The sequence below is a fragment of the Schistocerca americana genome, chromosome X (genome assembly GCF_021461395.2).
Source record: "Schistocerca americana isolate TAMUIC-IGC-003095 chromosome X, iqSchAmer2.1, whole genome shotgun sequence".
NCBI classification, from domain to species: Eukaryota; Metazoa; Arthropoda; class Insecta; order Orthoptera; family Acrididae; genus Schistocerca; species Schistocerca americana.
Window position 1 is genome coordinate 385,284,811 of NC_060130.1, and position 20,820 is coordinate 385,305,630.

The 20,820-nt window shown below is 39.2% G+C and overlaps 1 protein-coding gene across 2 annotated transcripts in view; it reads right to left on the minus strand.

Moving 5' to 3' along the window:
- LOC124555567 (myotubularin-related protein 2) overlaps positions 1 to 20,820 on the minus strand; it is a 182,921-nt gene that overhangs the window by 130,262 nt on the left and 31,839 nt on the right. For both annotated transcript variants that reach the window (XM_047129526.1, XM_047129525.1), the window contains 2 exons: positions 14,831 to 15,040; positions 5,281 to 5,388 (listed from right to left, as the gene is read on the minus strand). In XM_047129526.1, coding sequence (XP_046985482.1) covers positions 5,281 to 5,388; positions 14,831 to 15,040 — 318 coding nt within the window. The remainder of the gene's footprint in view (positions 1 to 5,280; positions 5,389 to 14,830; positions 15,041 to 20,820) is intronic.

A 20,820-nucleotide genomic window follows, 5' to 3' on the forward strand; every position in this document is an offset into this window, starting at 1 on the left:
GAACGTGCCTTGGTGTCCAGCAGCTTTGAAACCTGTATGTTTTTTTGCAGATATGGATACGATACTTTTGTTGTTAGGTCTCATGGCAGTGAGAATCTAAATGGCTTTTTAGAACATTTGAATTCAATTCAACTGAATATTCATTTAACGATGAAGGTGGGAAAGGGTGGTTGCCTTCCCTCCCTTGATGCGTCAGTCAGGAGGAAGGCTGATGGTTCATTGAGCCATGCTGGTTAGAGGAAGCCTACTAGTACTGACAGTTGTCACAATCTGGCTCAATGTGAAGGGGTACTTTGCACCTGGGTTCATAGGGCCACATCACATCAGGCCCCGACAGTTCGTCAGTTGAGTTAAACCATTAACATGTCACCTTTCATCAGAAAGATACCACGCACTGGGTGAGTGGTGATGGTAACCGAGTTGGCACTAAGGGCTACAGCCTTTCTGCCTTATACAAGCAGTAAGTTCAACAAGATTGATCATATTTTGAGGAAATATGATGTGAAATGTGTTTTCTGACCTCCATCTAAGATTCGAGTCCTTTTCGGCTCTGTCATGGATAATCGTGTTTATGTAAGACAGGTGTCTGTAGTGATCCTTGCAGCTGTGCCTCGACATATGGGTCAGACTGTCAGGACTGTGGAGGATCGGTGTACTGATGATTTATTTTCCCAGAATTGATATCCAAACAGAGGCATTAAATTCACTTTCAAAGAAATTACTCAGTGCAGTTTTGTCTTGAAAATGACAGGGTGGTCAACTATCGAAATATTGGCAGATATTGACATCGTCATCCCACTACATTCCGACAAGGTATCTGAAATTCACACACACGTTTCATCTGACGTTTCTGTTGAATTCAGCCAGAGGCATTCAGTTGTGTCCTACTTGACTTTGATTACTATGGTACCACTGACAACTTCGCAGAGGTCTTTATATTAAGTAAGTTTGCAATATATCAATGGTTTGAGATCTACTTTGCTTTTCCCATGACAGTGTCAATCTTTTTCACTTTTGAAAGTGCCTTTGAAAATTTGGGTCACAGTTTGTTTTGCTTTCTATGTACAGTTTTTTTTTTTCCCCTAACGAGATGATTATTCCCTTAGTGATTTACCATTATGTCCTTTAATGCTTTTCCATACATATTGCAAGAGCAAAGGCAGTTTTAAAATACTGACCTATGCTACCAATAAATATTTCTCTCCTTTTCTTTGTGTGTCACTATCTTGATAAATGTTTACCCATGCAATACTGTAAAATGCTGGTCCAATATTATATTACAGTATTAGATGTGGTTGACATATTGGTTCAATTCTCTGCAATATGGTGCAGTTTACAACAAAGAAGAATATTATAAAATGGGGATCTTCATTTGTATATCTATATTTTTATGAACATTGAATATATTCTTTGACTTCTTTTTTGTTTATTGGCAAAAGCTTTACCTGCCACAAATTTGTGCTTCCTTTTTGTCCATCTTATACGTGACACCAACACACTGTCACTCAGATGTGCAATTCGGGTACTGTGAAATGGCGGGTTAAAAGACTATTGTTGCTATGTACTGCACTGTAACTATACTTGAACATCACGAACTGTTTGCAAATGTAGTAAAATTGGAAGAAAGTATAGATATTAATGCAGCCTCACAACAGTTTATGTTAATTACTTGACACCAGTTCGTATTAGTTAACACACCCATCAGTATGCTGTCCTTTATTGATTGATTGTGCAGTAATTACGTATCTGAAACACCTGAACAGCTTATTTAATGTACATATAAAGCATTCTATACATGTTTGTAACTTTGTAAAGGTGACAGGAATACTTCCTAAAACTTAAGAACTGGGCACGAGCTCCAGGTCAATAATGACAAATTTTATACTTGTGTATTGTACTTTTTGTTAATACTCACCATGCCTATCTTCCCAACAAAAGTTTGATCAAACAACACAAAATATTTGTATTAACTGATTAATAATTTTCCAATAACTTGTTTCTGTTTATGGTATGTTACTAGCAAAAGAACTTCTGCAAGAATTTAATATGAGCACAAAGGTGGAGTGGGGAGGGGGAGGGTGCATGTATTATTATTAACACAAAATGGGCTACAAGAAACATTAGCTACTTACACATATATTATGATGTTGAAAGCAAAGGCATTAGATGGCAGTAGTGTAACACTTGTAACTTAATGGTCTGTGTAAAAAATGAAACCTGTACATATATAGAAGATTAGACATAATGTATGACACAGAAATGTTGTTTACGGGCAGGTTCAAATGGCTCTGAGCACTATAAGACTTAACATCTGAGGTCATCATTCCCCAAGTACTTAAACCTAACTAGCCTGTGCGGCTGTTTGCTGATGATGCTGTGGTGTATGGGAAGGTGTCATCGTTGAGTGACTGTAGGAGGATACAAGATGACTTGGACAGGATTTGTGATTGGTGTGAAGAATGGCAGCTAAGTCTACACATAGATAAATGTAAATTAATGCAGATGAATAGGAAAAAGAATCCCGTAATGTTTGAATACTCCATTAGTAGTGTAGCGCTTGACACAGTCACGTCTATTAAATATTTGGGCATAACATTGCAGAGCGATATGAAGTGGGACAAGCATGTAATGGCAGTTGTGGGGAAGTCGGATAGTCGTCTTCGGTTCATTGGTAGAATTTTGGGAAGATGTGGTTCATTTGTAAAGGAGACCACTTATAAAACACTAATGCGACCTATTCTTGAGTACTACTCGAGTGTTTGGGATCCCTATCAGGTCACATTGAGGGAGGACATAGAAGCAATTCTGAGGCGGGCTGTTAGATTTGTTACTGGTAGGTTTGATCATCACACAAGTGTTACAGAAATGCTTCAGTAACTCAGGTGGGAGTCTCTGGAGGAAAAGAGGCGTTCTTTTCGTGAATCGCTACTGAGGAAATTTAGAGAACCAGCATTTGAGGCTGACTGCAGTACAGTTTTACTGCCGCCAACTTATGTTTCGTGGAAAGACCACAAAGATTCGATAAGCGAGATTAGGGCTCGTACAGAGGCATATAGGCAGTCATTTTTCCCTCGTTCTGTTTGGGAGTGGAACAGGGAGAGAAGATGCTAGTTGTGGTACAAGGTACCCTCCGCCACGCACCGTATGGTGGATTGCGGAGTATGTATGTAGATGTAGATGTGGAACCTAAGGACATCACACACATCCATGCCCGAGGCAGGATTCGAACCTGCGACCGTAGCGGTCACACGGTTCCAGACTGAAGCGCCTAGAACTGCTCGGCAATACCGGCTGGCTTTATGGGCAGGTTCAACATAAATGTAATATATAAAGGCTTGTACAATTCTAAAGTAACCTACTGGCCAAGAAGGGGTGGTTATCATTTTCCTAGACTTAGGAATGGGAATTTTTATGGCTGGCTGTAGAAAATATGGTAACAATCTGTTCTTCATGGTTGACATTAAATGCCAGATACCAATATAAATGACTCAGCATTTGTGTGAAGATTAAAATAATAGAGATGAACTCCTTTCACATTCATATCGTGAGCCTAAAATAATGCCATCCCACCTTTCAAGTGTGAATTGTGTTCTGGAGTGACAAACTTTTTTATTAATAGAAAAAGGGACTTGTACGCAAAGAAGACTAAAGTTGAGTATTTGACACTTTATAATGGCAAAGACACTGCCTGACCAAAAAAGTGAGGTACTGAGAAGATATGGTCAAATTTCCTTGTAACTTCGTATATGTGCACATTTTCGGTGGGTATGTAAATGGTAAGCGTCTCTGATCTCTGTGACATGTACAACAGCCACCAGAGTGCATTAAAGTTGTTTCTGTTTACAGTTCCAGGTTTGGTAGAACACAAAAATGGCATAAACAACGACAGATGATGTGTGTTCACTGTGAAGGACATATATCCAGTGTCTCTGTGTTCCCACTAACATACACCACTAAAAACCTGTCTTGATCTGGAAGAGCATTATAAAGTTTTGGTTTCACACCAGATGGTGACATACTTGTCACTGCTCAATGGCAAGGTACTGCCTGTATCTTTACTAATGCTACTTAATCCCAGGCTTAACCTATGACAAAATTCTTTTCAGTGATTAGACAATTCAGAATTAAAGACAGCCCTACCATTTACATTCAGTAAAAATAGCCTGTTCATAACTGATGATAAAATGCAATACCTAACTATATCTTTGACATAAAACTAGATTAACAATATTACATTGGACAATTACTGCATAAATTATATAAAGCAATATAATGTTAAAAAGAGCTTGTAAACCTAAATGAATAGTGTCCATATAATAAACAAAGGTATATTTATAATTGTTAGATTTTATATTTCATGCAGGTACTGCTTGAAAATGAGCTATGCACATTTCTAGAAGGGGAAAAATAACATGATAAAAAATAAATTGCAGCTCTGCTGGAACATATGTATAAAAATTATTTCATTAAATAAAGATGTTACTTCATTTTCTATTTATGAACACTGTCAGTCAACATTATTTTTACATGAGAAGTGATTAACTAAACAGATGCTAATAAATGTTATTAATACATTATAACCTCTATAAATGAATGAAAGTGCGAAGAACTCCCAATACCAACTGAGAAACAGAAAATTTTCTCAATAAGTAAACAATCTTTATATCAATTAAATGGCATACTCAAGCTACTGTCCCTATCTTTATTCCACAGAACAATGTATCTTCTATAGGGTTACAAAAATGGAAAAAAATCAAATGTTTTGAATGTAAATGACCTGTCAACAGAAACCAATGATAATGTGATTACATAAGGGATTCAAAATTGGATGTTCTCATATTTGAAAATAATATATTTAATATAGCAATTTAAATCCTTTGGCAGAAAGAAAGGAAGCAACATTACTGTATAAGTCAATGATTAAGTTATTGAGACTGTGCACACAAGCTCAAATACATCAAACATGGCGAGGAATTGGGTCATGTCCTTTACAAAGGATTATCCTAGCATTTTCCCCAACTGATTCAGGAAAACAATGGAAAACCTACATTTAGTGGGCCAAAGAGGGACTTAAGCTTCCACTAAATCCTCCGAGGCATCATGCACATTTTCCATCTACCAGGCACAACATGTGTGAGTTTTGTTATGAATTTATGTGCATACACTTTGTTTAAGCAAAAATTATTACAAGCAGCATTGTGAGGAAAACAGCATCATGGCAAGTAAAAGGCATTAAAATTAATGATTTAGTCATCCAGTGCAATATTGCTTGGAACTTACCTGTTTGTGGGCAAACCTCAAATTCCTCATATCTTTGCAGAAAACTTCTATTCCATAGGAATTTTCACCCCTACTGGAGGCTCCTCCAACCTTTTCAATGCGGCTGACCTATAATTTTACATACACAGATTGAACAGAATTGTACTAATGACATTTAAATAGATCATAACTGTGGTACTGTACATAGTAATCTCTGATCATGTATGCTATCAAGAAAATTATATCCAGGAAGTACAGTTATTTCTGAATGTTCTCTGTATGCCTGGCCAGACAAGGGTCAAACTGATTTACCATTAACACATCATCCCATCAACCTTTAACACTGTCTTACACTTTCTTGTACATAACTTAAATTGCACTGATAAGATCAATAAATCACTTCTGTCACCTGGAGTACCACTAGCTCCAATGACAAAAGTTTCTCCAAATGAGGTGAGGGGAGGAAATGGGCGGGAGATTAAAATTCATTAGTCCTTGTGTAGATAAGAACCTTGAGAATAAACTTATGCACGAAGTTCAGTTAGTATTTAGAGACCCTTATCAAATTTTTTTCTCATTAGAGAAACAGTTTTTGTAAATAGTTTAAGTGCACCTGCACAATTTCAGCTCACTATTCTTTAGTGTACGCAATTCTTACAAATTTTTCCTTCGCGTTTCATAAATTTTAAGTAGTTTCTGTCCTTTGTGAGGGATAGTGGCAGCCTCGGGGATATGAGCACACAAATTAATCCAACTTCAACCACCAGAATGCAAACCTGTGTTATATAATGCAGAAGTTTTCGCCATGCAGTTAATATCTGAAATACTATGAGGTATTTTCAAAAAGTGCGAGTAATACAAAATATATACTTGTTATTGAAAGTCTTTTATTGTTGGTTTTAGTTTCCTAAAAACCTACTTCAGTGTTCCACATGATTGCTGTTCACTTCTAAGCACTTTTCGTAATAATGCACTACCTCCTTCAACCCCACTGCATGACAGTCTCTGCTTGGGAATTTAACCACTTTGGCGAAGTTGAACTGAATTACATTGCTACATTGGGCTGTTTTGATTCTGCTTTGGTGTAGGACATCCACATCTTTTCACCCATAACAATGCAGTAAAGAAAATCTTTTGCATTTTGCCAACAACAGTCAAGATCCACTCCTCTATTAGACATTCTTTGCTCTACATGCCTCGTCACGGTCCACGCAGCTTCCCCCATCAGAGGTTCGAGTCCTCCCTCGGGCATAGGTGCGTGTGTTGTACTTCGTGTAAGCTAGACTAAGTGGTGTGTAAGCTTAGGGACTATGACCTCAGCAGTTTGGTCCCATAAGACCTTACCACAAATTTCCTCTTTTTTTTTTTGCATACAATCTATAGTACTTCTAGTATCTACCTTACACATTATTTGTGGTACCCGAGTTTTTCATGACAACTGTATTACTTTTGGTACATATAACATGAGGAAAGTCATCAGCCTGAGTACCTCCATCAATCACTGATCATATGGTTGTTGGTCGACTTGTTGAAAAATTTCATTGGTCTGAATAATGGACCTGCCGCTCAGCTTTCCAACACTTTTAAAATCAACATCATTGTCTAACCTTTCCATCACTCACTGCTGTAGGTTCATAAACTCTGCATAACTTCTGGTGATACAAAAAACTTTTTTAAAAATATAATCAAATTACAGCACATACTTCACAACTTGCAGAACCAATAACTTTCAAATTTCCATTGGTGTTTGCTTTCACTGATACACAAATAACTTGTATTTCTTATTAACAATCAAGACGACAACTTGTGTGTCTTCACGAACGATCTATAGATGGTCCCACATATGTGCAACTTCGTTCTGAGCCTACAACATCCACACACGAGGTAAGTTCCAAGAGTTCATGGCCTGACCACATTTTTAAAGTTGTAAAAATAAAATAATGATGATATTTTTCAATTTAATCACACTTTACTTCAATACACTTTTCACACCTGTGAATTAATGGAATTAACAACTCTATGACTTTTAAAAATGTAATCGGATTCTTTATTGGCAAACTGTCCCATTACAGCAGCTTTCACTACTTCATCTTCTTTCTTTCTTCTAAGAGCTTTCTTCTTTTTGGAGAAGAGATATTAGTCACTTGAGGCTTGATCTGGACTACAGGGTGTGTGGTCGATCTCCTGGAAGCCACATTCCTTTACTGCAGCCTTAGCAATTTCCACCACGTGCACCAGCACATTGTCATGGAGAGGATTAACATCATGTGACACAACCTTCCTTGCCTTTTTAGTCTGATGGAGTCAGGTAATTTGTGCAGAAGTGAAGCTTAGTTTTATGCATTCACAGTGGCATTCCTTTCTTTGAAATCAACTACGAGAATTCCTCTGGAATCCCAGAAGATTGTTGCCATGAACTCCTTTGTGGACTTAGTGACCTTTGCCTTTCTTGGTGGAGCTTCACCTGATTTACGCCATTCGAGAGTGTCTTTTTTTCGACGTAGGATCATAATAAAGAAATGTAGTTTCATCCCCTGTAACAATGGATTCCAGTCTTCTTTCTGGTTGCCACTTCAAAGCTCCAAAAACTTGGTTTAACAAGTGACGCACTGCTCCTTCTGCACTGCAGAGAGAAGTCTGGGCACCCACTGTGCACTGACCTTTTTCATGTGCAAATGATCACCCATGATCTGGGAAAGGTTGTTTTAGATAACCCTAACCTTGCAACTATTTCCTTGAGTTTCAACTGCCTGTCACTCACAACTTCACTTTCAACAATTGCGATGGTTTCCTCAATCACCAATTCAACAGGTCAAGCAACATGTAGATCATCATCAATGCTCTCTCCGCCTAGACTAAACTGTTTAGACCATTCCTTTACTGTGGAAAATGAAGGGAAAACATCACCATAAACACCATCCAAATGGACTTTTATTTCAGCTGGTGCAAGCAAAGTCAGGAACTTTTATCACTGCACGTTACTCGATTTGATCCATTGAAGCACACAACGTTTTACTTGAATGAGTGTCACCATTCGATGGAAACTAGTAGCTGGCTGCAATTCATGTGTCCATCTACTGAACATTCTCGCTGGTATTTAAGGTCAGGATGGAAACTTATGGAACCTACCTCATATTATAAAAGTGCACGTATTTATGTTCCACATATCTTACAAAACAACTTTAGTGATTTAAATCACATTTAGTACACATATCACAGATCACTTACTGCCTGGAAAGAGCCACTGTGAGCGGGGAGTGGGGGGAGGGAGGGAACAACCTACCTCTCAAAGGGGCAAGGATACATGTGAAAAAGCAGCATAGCTCATGACACGAAAATTCATCCAGTATTTGAGGATGACGGCACTTAGTGAATTCCAAACAAATTTATACATATTTTCAAACCTTTATGAGACACTTTCTCGCTGACACTCAACACAAAATGATGTGATGAAAAAAGTTTATCGCTTACGACATTTTCCCCTGTTCATACAGCAACCTGTCACAACAGGAATTACTTTATAATGTATTACTTCTTTATTAATAATTCTGTTCGCAATGCATTTTGCAGACAGTATTCACATACACCATTTAATGTATCTGCAAAAATATATCGTTGTACAACACATAGTGCAGCAGATATGATGTCAAACACTAAGCTCCATGAGAAAAAAAATTTCCAGGGAGAAATTTGCTAGAGATACAAGTGAACTACATGGGCAAATTTGTGTGAAATATGTTGAATTTGTGTGAAATATGTTGAATATATGTGACATGCATATGTCGGCAAAGCCGTGGGTAGAGAGCTCTTCCTAAACCCCTCAATTGATGTCAACCAAATTTGGTACACTTATTACTTACTATTTGGAAAGAGATACTGTGGGGGTAAGAACCAGCATCCTCCTATTGGGGTTGGGGTGATAAGCCTGTCAGACACAGCAAAGGTCCTGTAGCAAAAGGGGCTGCTCTTCTTTATATCTCCTCTATTTTCTCTATCTCTTGGTACATATCCCAGACTTATGAGTAATATTCAGTATCAGTCAAACGAGTGTTTTGTAAGCCACTTCCTCTGGTGGGGGACTGTATTTCAAGAGGATTTTTCCAATGAATCTCAATTATGGCATCCATCTTACTTGTGACTAATTTTATGTGGTCGTTCCTGTTCAAATCGCCTGTACACATACTGTTAGACATTTTATGGAAGTAACTACTTTAAGTGATTGTTCTCCAATCATGTAATCACACAACAAAGGATCTTTCTATGTCTATGTATTTGCAATATGTTAAATTTTTTTATGTTGAGAGTCAACTGCCACTCCCTGCACCAAGCGTCGATCCTCTGCATTCCTGTCATCCTCTGTTTAAATACCATTGTGGTCACAGAGTGTTTGGACAGATGGTGTTTATTTATTTACTGATTCAACATTAGACTAAAACTTCTTGCAATTTCCTGTAAATTTGGTAGATAGGATTTTAATTTCAAATTCAGTGGGAGCTTCATGTGTGGCTTTCATTATGTTATTGACTTCATTTTTTGTTTGTTTGTTTGTCTGTCTGTGAGGCTTTGGCTGCATTTTAATTTGAAGTGAATCTCTCTCTGCTTTTTTAGCAGCTTTCTAACATGGTTATCAAACCATGGTGGTCTTTCCATCCCTCACACTTTTGCTCAGCACATACCTGTCTGAAGTGTATTGTATAATGCTCTTAAACATTGTCCACTGTTATTCAACATCGTCAGTGCCGGAGATGAAATTCTCACACTGACCTGTCAGGTAATCTGAAATCTGTCTCTTGTCATTCTTGGTAAACAGAAGGATCTTCTTGCCTTTCCATGTATATCAAACAATGGAAAATCCAGGGTGGAATGTAACGATATTATGAAAAGGAAAGTTTTAGAGCTGCATTCAGTGATACTATTATGGCCTTGAGATCACAGATTCCTTGTTGTATGCTCTGTCGAAAAGAACAGATCTGTTTGTCATCAGCAGGTGTAAGATGTTATCTTAATGAGTTTCTTCTCTGATAAATTTCTGAAGATACTTTTCAGATAAGGTAAATGATTGTCTGTCCTTACAACTGTTTGTCATCAGCAGGTGTAAGATGTTATCTTAATGAGTTTCTTCTCTGATAAATTTCTGAAGATACTTTTCAGATAAGGTAAATGATTGTCTGTCCTTACAACTGCCCTAATCACCCAAGTCTGCCAGTCTACAGCTGGTAGATGAAATCTCTGTCTAAAGCTATAACATGACCAGGAAATTTAAGTGAAATATTCTCCAAGTTTCCCCTCAGATGTTCCGCCACTACTGCTGCAGAGGCAGGGGTTCTACAGAAGCATCCGATGCCCATATCTGATCCACTCTTAGCTTCACCCAAGTTATTTCACATTCTAAATCTTCATAAATCTCACTAGATTTTATCATTTTTTTTTTATTCTTATAAACATGCCTAAATAACCAATGTTTAGCCAATCTTTACAAAATACATTGCAACTGGAATTTAGAATTTGGTTTCAGCCAGAAATCTGTCCCTAGTATTACAAGGCCACTGTTATCATTTATAAGTGAGACTAATTCTGGGACATTTTCATACACACTTCTGTTGTTAACTAATGCTACATTAACATTCTGTTTCTCTGATCTGCCATAACAAGTACTACCTTGTTGGACAAAGAATGCACCTTATCGGGCCTGTGGAGGAATTTCTCTACCCTACAAAACCCACTTGTGCTTACCACATATACTCTGCTACCTTAGTAGCATATAGTGCGTGCCTGACCCATTGGAGGGAGGGGGTGTCCTATATTATTCTATCTGATAATGGAGGTCGAGTAATCGACATCCAAGACAGTCACAGAATTGTCTAAGTTGATGGTTTAAGCCTTCCAATTGGCTTCAAACCAGAGGACTGCGATCAGTGCTGGGAACAATGCTACAAAGCAATAGCTCAGCTTCCACCTCACAAACAAGGTTAGCCATCTTCACCAAATCAGCCAGCCGCACTTAGGAACCGAGAATGGCCTCTGAACCCAGCAGCAGGTGACAGTCGTGCCACAGGGGACAGCCGTAAGACTGATACGCACTTTTGCATTCTGCCCAGAGATTCACAACACCACCTCTCTCCCCCAATCAACATAAGGTAAGTGTCAACTGGTTAGGATGTGCATATCTGATTATGCAGTGGCATTGGGGATCCCATGCGACACTACGCATTCCAAATGTGCTGAAGCATCATCTCGAATGCCCCAACACCACTGCAGCCTGAAGCCTGTTGACCATGTCCAACACAATTTCCAACTGTCTAACAAACAGTGGCCAATACACTCTTGTATCAGTGTACAACAGGTGCAATCCCTATCCACATTTCATCAGTCTTTGTCTATATCTCAAGTAATATAACACTAATCCCAGAAGTGGCTGTGTGAAATCTTAAGTTTTGCTGATATGCTACCTCTAGTCTATGCTACATTAAACAGTCAGTCCACATAAAGATACTGCACTCGGATTTATACCCAAAAAAAACTTGAACAAAGTCAGTAAACACTAGGCTAGACAGAAAATACACTGAGCATATCATGAATCATATATATTTTTTAATATCATTGATGCTGCATCAAAATGCTGATGAGCAAATTATGATTCTATATATATATACTGTCTACTAGGCAAAACTTGGTCTGAGAATGGACATAAAGCCTACAATTTCTTTTTAACATACTGAACCATCTGCAAAATTATTTTCCATGTAAGTTCTACTTCTGGAAGTGACTACTGTCTGAATGCACACAAAAACTCTGAAAGCATAAAAACAAATATATAGGGTGTGTTGGTTTTTCCCACTCTTCTCATGTACAGCAACTACCCGATTGCACTTCATTTCCACCTTTAAAAGAAAGAAGGAGTAAGATGCTGCGACCCAGGACAACATCACAAGAAGGAAATGTGAAACTCTAAGTAAAGACGTTTTTTCATCCCTTTTACAGCACTCACATCATAAAATATTTGGGTCATCTTTCAGATGGTATCATGTTTCAGAAAATGTGGCATTTTTCCATTCAGGAGCTACTGTTGCACCAACATCTTCCGAGTGGATTTCACAACCCGTGGGCACTACGGCTAGCCAGCTGCCTGCGTCGTTCTGATGCACGGGCCAGAAATGAGCTGAAGTGACACGATTAAGCCACCAGTCTGGTGTAGTGAAGCATCTGTTCACCTCATGCTGCAATTGTTTTGGTACCTATAATTGCTAGAAGTGCGTCCTAGTCATAATAAAACCTGGATGAGCATGTACAAACACTGCCTGCTCTAGACTAAAATAGAACTGCTTCACATCAGCTGTTGACCCAACATGGATCATTCAGCCTCATCTATAACTAGCCACTGGTCTATGGCCTGCACTTAGACCTTGTATTGCTAGGGCTTCAACTGGTGCCTTCCAGCTTGGGCCTCCATGTTGCCATCAACTGATTCCTGGGTGTCTCCAAGGGGTCTGAGATTTGCAGTTGGTGTCTGGGTACACCTCACACCTGACCTATTGAGAACTGTGGGATGACCGTTACACACAAGTCTCTGCTGTGGGTGAGATGCCTGACGTAGCCATGCACTCACCAAGTGGATTCTGCTAAACCTCTACTGCAGCCACCATCATGCCTGCCGCCTTCAAGCTGGTTGCCACCATGCATTGCTCCCCATTTCAATGAGATGAGCTCCACCGCCCCAGGTCAACATGGGCCCACTGAGACACTGATTTTGACAGCTGTACGAGTCCCCGGTAAATAAAATATGATGCTGATACCACTGCATGTCTTATTTCACGACCACAGAGATACTGGTTCTTCACACCTGCCACCGAGCACTTTACGATGTCAATGAGTATCGCGGATCATCCTGGCGCCATAGTACTACCAAATAGGTATGGTGATGTTCACTTCATCTCTATTACATTCAATAATATCTTACACAAAAGAGAGAACAAATTTATGGCAAGAACACACATTATCAAGAAAAGTTACATTTTCCTTCTTGCAAAAGCATTTCCATAGAAGACCTTTAATCTCCAGTCACAACACTGAAGGAACATTTTATATCCAACAACAACAAAGATATCAAAAAACGTGGACTAAAATGCCATAAGAAGTTTTGGGCAATACTTCCAACAACACAGCCTAGGCCTCACAGAGTATAAACTCTTAATTTCAATCATTTCTAATCTCACCTCACTTAAAAGAAAGAAAAGGATGCCCTTACTGACTGAAGCATTTCAGACAATATTCACTTTAAATAGCTATGCTATGAATGTACCCATCCAATGTCATAAATGATCTGGAAACTGTACATACCACAAAAGTTTTAATTTACAATCACTTCTGCACTGATAAAATAAAGAATGCAATGCTGTTTCTAATGAACCACTGAATGCCAACTGTCATATCGCTCCACGAAAAACACAATGATTACAAGGACAACTATTCCCCACAATCTTTAGCTGATGTGCTGAGAGAGGGACAGTAATCTAAGGAGCAGTGATGACTGTTTACAAATTCTACTTTCTTTTCCACAACTCAACACTTTGCCTTTTCCTCATAATCTCTGTTTATTTCTCATACAGGACTTTTCACCAGAAGAATGCTGCTTTATTAATGAATAGGATAAACATGTCAGTATTCATTTTTTCCCTGAACATTTCAGATTTAATTATGCATCCACGATAGCTGTGGTAGAAAACAGATGCATACACATTTTCCTCATATGCAGCACATAAAATAAAATTGAGCAGTGAATAATACTTCTCCTTTGCATCACATTTCAAGCACAAATAAATCTTTACAAACTAATTCTGGTGACAAGAAACTCAAGTTTTGTAACATGGCTATAACAGTTATTTATTTGCACCATAGAAGTTTTGACCACGTGGCCATTATCAATTGGCATATTGCAAAACAATAATAAACCATAGGGTGTACATACAGAACAGCCTTAAATGGCAGCTAAATTAGGAAAAAATGTCAAAAATGACGTATTACTTACACTGGGCTTTAGCTAACATCAAAAATCTAAAAATCTTCTGACACACATACGTAGTCATCATACCTGTACGTTGGGTTTTTTAACTGAAGAACGTGTATACATTAAGTGAGAGCAAGGCTATGTACACCATGAAAAGGGCATAAATTACATATACTGTTACTGTCGGTAACATTTTCAACATAAACTGCACCAAATCACTACTCTCATACACCGTTTACAGTATCAGAAAACTTTTAGATTTTGATATGTGCTTAAGCACAGAGTGAGTAATATGTTATTTTAGACATTTTTCATAATATAACAGCCACATCTATGGCACAATGTTAATGCCTTTCTACATATACACACACTCCATGTTTTTATTTAATTTTTTATGTTTTTGCAGTATACCGTTTGATAATGGTTACATTGCCAAAACTGCAATAGTACAAATAAATAACTCTTAAAGTCAAAGAAAACTACGTCATTTACAAAATTTGACATGATAATAAATCCCAATCACGAAATGTTAATAAGAAACCCAATAGTTACTGTATCTTTACTAACCACTCCCAGTGGCACATCAACCACGTATGGTGTCTCTCGGTCCATGCTGCGGAAATACAGCTTGTAATTTGTTACAGAAAGAACCCCTCTCGCAGGTCCACTGTACGGACATAAATATGTCACTTCCCTTGCCACACCCTGGACTTTCTCTCCAGGCAACAGTGGAGGATCATCAGGACGAGAAGGTGGTCCTGTTTCAGCTACATTCACCTACAATAAAAAGTAACAATTACTCCATCTTTAACATACAAAACAACATCATATATTACACTGTGTGTCCACAACTGGCCACAGACCATTGCTACTTTCTTTAAATGTTCCAAACAGCTTCAATCTGGCACGTAGTGAAGCTGAAATATTGTGGTTTTGAGACTGTGGACCAGTAAAATATTAGAGTCAAGGGTCTGCACAAAGTACCCGAACATTGTGTGAAAGGTATAACCATGGAGTATTTGTATAAGTTCTTACTGCACTTATAAGACTCAATATAACCTCAGTCACCTCAGACACTGTTGCAAGATATCACTAATGCTTATCACTAAAACAGTCATGTAAGTGATTCCTTGTATCTACTGATGACTATGCTCATGGTTTAAGTCAAAGCACTTAGAGGATGGAATAAAACATAGAATCATATTTTTCCATTTTGGCTGCGTGTCAACAGCATTTTAGCATATAAGAAATATGCTATCAGTGTGTCCTAGAAGCACAACATCCAGGATGGCTGTAATGGAATATTATTCTCTGTGGCAGTGAAGGTGATGGGCATCATGCACTCCATGTGGCTACTGTAAGTACATTAATTCAGTTAAAAATCTGAATTTTCATAGTCAAATAGTGTGCTCAACAATGTGTAGATACCATCAACTAGCTCTAACTGTAATAAATGATAAATGGATTGATAACATAACAGATCACAATGACATCTGGAAAGCCATATCCATACCTATCTGTCAATTACTGGGGTGGGGAGGGTGTGGGGGGGGAGCAGAAACTATCTAGCCACTTGCTGTGCACACACACACACACACACACACACACACACACACACACACACACACACACACACACACAACCATCTTATGCTCAAAGCACATAGTACATCAACTGGACGATGAGACATAGTGAACACTGATTTCTACTTATGGCTTAATACGTGTGGGTTGAAAAGGATGTGAGGCAACAGGTTCTCCTTGTAGTTAGTGTTTATTTTAAGCCAGTGAGTTACTCTCTCTTAGTGAATGTTCACATATTATAGAGTAAGACACTTCTAACATCTGGCTGCATGCTTCATGGACAAGGGGTACAGTGATATGTAAATCTGGCAAGAAAATGAGCCAACCTACTGGTCCTGAATTGTGGTCTAAGGATTTTATACACACGGTATTTCAAAACGATTCATCCAGTTTCACAACACTATATGTTCTACATGAGTGAAGACAAAAATTTGGAGTGGATTTTAACTTATGCACTAAAATTAAAAGTTCATGTTGGCATCAGTTGTGAGTAGTTGGTTCATGTGGTTCCCAGTGGGAGTCTCCCTGCTGCAGCTACCTCATTTATAAATCAATTACAAATCTTCACTGTATGACTGGTTTTATGATCAGCCAATAATAACTTTGTTGTACCAGTGCACGTCCATGGAATCAAATAGTTCTTGTGAAAATGAAAACTTTGTAGTCATACGAAGATGTTAAATTCATCCTAAGTTTGTATTGTCACTCATGCTGAAGACAGTTTTGTGATATTTGATGAATCTTTTTGAAACACCCTGTACACATTGCACAGAGGTGAGGGTACTCACCTCACCCCACACATCATATACTGAACTATCAGAGATGCTGTCAAGGAGGATATATGTACATCAACTACCGATATTAGCAACATCCGTAAAACTTCCTGGCAGATTAAAACTGTGTGCACGACTAAGACTCGAACTCGGGACCACTGTCTTTCGCAGGCAAGTGCTCCACCAACTGAGTTACCCAAGCACGACTCACTACCCGGCCACGGAGCTTTAATTCCGGCAGTACCCCGTTTCCTACCTTCCAAACTGCACAGGAGCTCTCCTGAGAGGCACATGGTTTTAATCTGCCAGGAAGTTTCATATCGGTGCACACACTGCTACAGAGTGGAAATTTCATTCTGGGAACAGCCATCAACTGCCAACAGCTGTGGAGTGGTCACGAACCACCTACAACGTGTACAGGGTGTTACAGAGCCTGTACAGTATCCACATCCTAAAAGCCATGGAAGTGAAAAGGAGCTCAGTGAGTTTATGAATTCAGTGGGAGTTTGAGTGTAACTTAAGTGTCTCAACAATTTTTTAGGTTACTTCTCCTTCAGTTCCATGCATACCACTGATTTACTGAATTTAGCCAAAAATAAATTCTCTTGAGGATGAAAGTTGCTCCAGACAAAAAGGAACAGCTGCCATCGAGGAAAAGTCTTTCATATCTAGAAAATGATTTGAAAGGTAATTTTCTTCATCTATCTGCATTTTCAGTGTACTTTTGTAATTGGATTAGATACCATTTCTAAGATCTTATCAGGTACTTGACAAAATGATATTACATAAATATAACTTTTTTGAGTGCGTTTGATTGGTCTGTAAAGAACTGAAGTTTTTTGCTTTCTGTTGTACTTAACGTGCCTGGAAGTGTTCTGAGCAGCAAATAACTTTTCTGGCTTGATTGTGGTGTTTTGTTGATCTTACACTGTGTAAATGGCATGGTAAACTACTTTTCTAGATATAAAAGTTAAACAAAAATGACCTTACTGATAAAGCCAGGAGGCTGTTAAACAAGATTTCTCTCTCTAACTTGAGGCCTATTGTTCAAAATGTGACTGCTGCTGGGCATAATCCTCTTCTATCTAATGCTGATGCGTACTTTTAAAACAGCAGAGGAGAATGCATTGCCTGGCCACAAGCCAATGAAAGATCAGGAAATTATGGGAAGGAGTTCTTCAGAGGAGGAGGAGGAGGAGGAGGAGGAGGAGGTAACAGCAAAACAACCATCTTCTCACACAATAAGGGAAATGCTGAAAGCACAGAAATCAGTTTCATCGTACATTGAAAATTACCATCCCAATAAAGCAGTGGCTATGTGTGCTACAAATTTATACGATGCTAATCCTGAGTCATATTTTAGCCAAGTGTTGAATCGTCTGTGAAACAGGCGACTATAGATAGCTTCCTAGTGTATATACAGGGTGTTACAAAAAGGTACGGCCAAACTTTCAGGAAACATTCCTCACACAAGAACGTACCAGCGGGACTTCACACACTTTGTTACAGGAAATGTTCAAAATGTCCTCCGTTAGCGAGGATACATGCATCCACCCTCCGTCGCATGGAATCCCTGATGCAGCCCTGGAGAATGGCGTATTGTATCACAGCCGTCCACAATATGAGCACGAAGAGTCTCTACATTTGGTACCGGGGTTGCATAGACGAGAGCTTTCAAATGCCCTCATAAATGAAAGTCAAGAGGGTTGAGGTCAGGAGAGCGTGGAGGCCACGGAATTGGTCCGCCTCTACCAATCCATCGGTCACCGAATCTGTTGAGAAGCATAGGACACTTCAACTGAAATGTGCAGGAGCTCCATCGTGCATGAACCACATGTGTCGTACTTGTAAAGGCACATGCTCTAGCAGCACAGGTAGAGTAACCCATATGAAATCATGGCGGTGAATCGAGGAAGTACAGTACATACTGACGAAACTAAAATGAGCTCTAACATGGAAATTAAGCATTTCTGGACACATGTCCACATAACATCTTTTCTTTATTTGTGTGTGAGGAATGTTTCCTGAAAGTTTGGCCGTACCTTTTTCTAACACCCTGTATAGGGAAACATTCCACGTGGGAAAAATATATCTAAAAACAAAGATGATGTAACTTACCAAACGAAAGCGTTCGCATGTTGATAGACACACAAACACACACACAAAATTCAAGTTTTCGCAATCAACGGTTGCTTCATCAGGGAAGAGGGAAGGAGAGGGAAAGACGAAAGGATGTGGGTTTTAAGGCAGAGGTTAAGGAGTCACTTCAATCCCGGGAGCGGAAAGACGAAAGGTACCAGACAGCCACAGGGAAGTGATGATTTGACCCTACTGTTTCAAAATGTATCATTATTTTTGAAAGTATAGATAATAAAGTACCTTTAGATAACCTGCTAGTTTCTATCACAAAAAACTGTTGTGCCAGGGAGCTGCTAATGGATACTGCTGGGAGTAAAACAACAGGACCACAAAGGGTTAACACTCACATAAAGAACACAGTGTCAATAACAATTGTGCAATGGGAACTAAGCAAACAAAACATCCACACTAATGATTCTATTGACAAAGCTCTTGTAAGCACAAATAAATCAAATAAAAGACTAGAGGCACATGTACTTTTTCTGGACTACTGAGCAACTGAAACATGTTATGTGACCCAAAGAGCCTACTTTTATACATTTCCCTCTTGTACATTGTGCCTGCATATCAAGAAATCCAATGAAAGTGTACAACCCAGACTGTGTTCTTTCAGCTAGAAACCACAGTGGACATTCTGTTAATAGCTTGGGGATTCATATTGTGGTTTCCAATCTGTTCTACGGCTACGCTGAAACTACAAGTAACTGATAAGATCTATGAACCAATTTAGGTGACGATTTTCATTCAATGGCTTACAGGAAATTCTGCCTTCCACGATGATGTCTCCAATCAAAAGTTGGAAACAAAGCTTGGTTTCAGGAATATAAAGGGGACTTCAGGAATTGAATTTAATCAGCCTGTAAGTAATATAAAGGATGTACTAGTCTCTACTGGCTTCTGTCAAGGAACTGGAACAGTATCTTCATGAGAAACTGTATCAAATCGCATTCAACACTATAGACCAGTTTTTGTATTGATCCCCAGGATTTAGGCAAATTCAGGTAGAGGCAGCCCTTGGGTACGGGTTCAGTTCTAATTAAAAGGGCATCCCCTGTTCAGTTGTGGGTGCTACTCACCTGTGGCAAGCTGGGTGACATTCCCATAATAGTCTCAGTATGGCACAGGGTATCATCATCTACCGTGACTTCCTTTTGCAGATTGGTCACAAGTTACATGCCAATTTGTAGTGATGGGATGTGCATGTTGTCTGCTGCATTCTGTGGGGACCAAAGGACAAAAGGGTTGACACTTGGCCCTCGTCTTGGCCTGAAAATGGCAAGGTGGCGATGTATCAATGCAATTTGAAATGGCGTTTTCTCCCTCCCATGTGATGATTCAGATGCACAAGATTTGGGCACACACCTTCACATTGTATCGCCAGCCTCATCTGCAAGGATTGTGGATGTCAGTTGGACACAACAGCTCCTTGTACCCCCACCCGTCTGTGTCAACTGTGGGGAGCACCACCACCTTGTGTACACTGAACTGCACAATCTTCGAAAGAGAAAAGAACATCCAAAAATACAAGATGTTTAACCAACTCAGGTATCAGAAGGCCAAGAACAAATGACAGTCCAAATCCTGTACGTACGATGACTACGTTTGCTATGGTTATAGTGACATCATTGTTTCTAGCAACAGTGCCCTCGCCCTTCATGCCTTCCACGTTGGGTCTTTTGGACCACTCAACTACACATGCTTCTCTGGTGGTTGGGGCCCCTCCTCCTCCTCATTTCCCCACACCCACTTTGAGAAGACTGACTCCCCTCCCACCATGGATATAGATAACCATCGCTAATCAGAGAAGCAACACCCTGTGTCTCTCACTGGAAAACAATCCCTCGGGACGCTACCCTCCCAGGAGTCTGCTGATCTGGATCTTTTAAGAATGAACTGATTGTGAATGAGCATAAGGCGGAGTTTGCATGTGTGTTCTGGACTGACTACAGCAAACAAATGCCAACTTGATATGACTTTGGAGGCTGTGGCTGTACGTGTGAGGACATCCCTAGATTTTACCACCTGTAATGTTTATCTCCCTCCCAATGATTAAGTGCCTCTG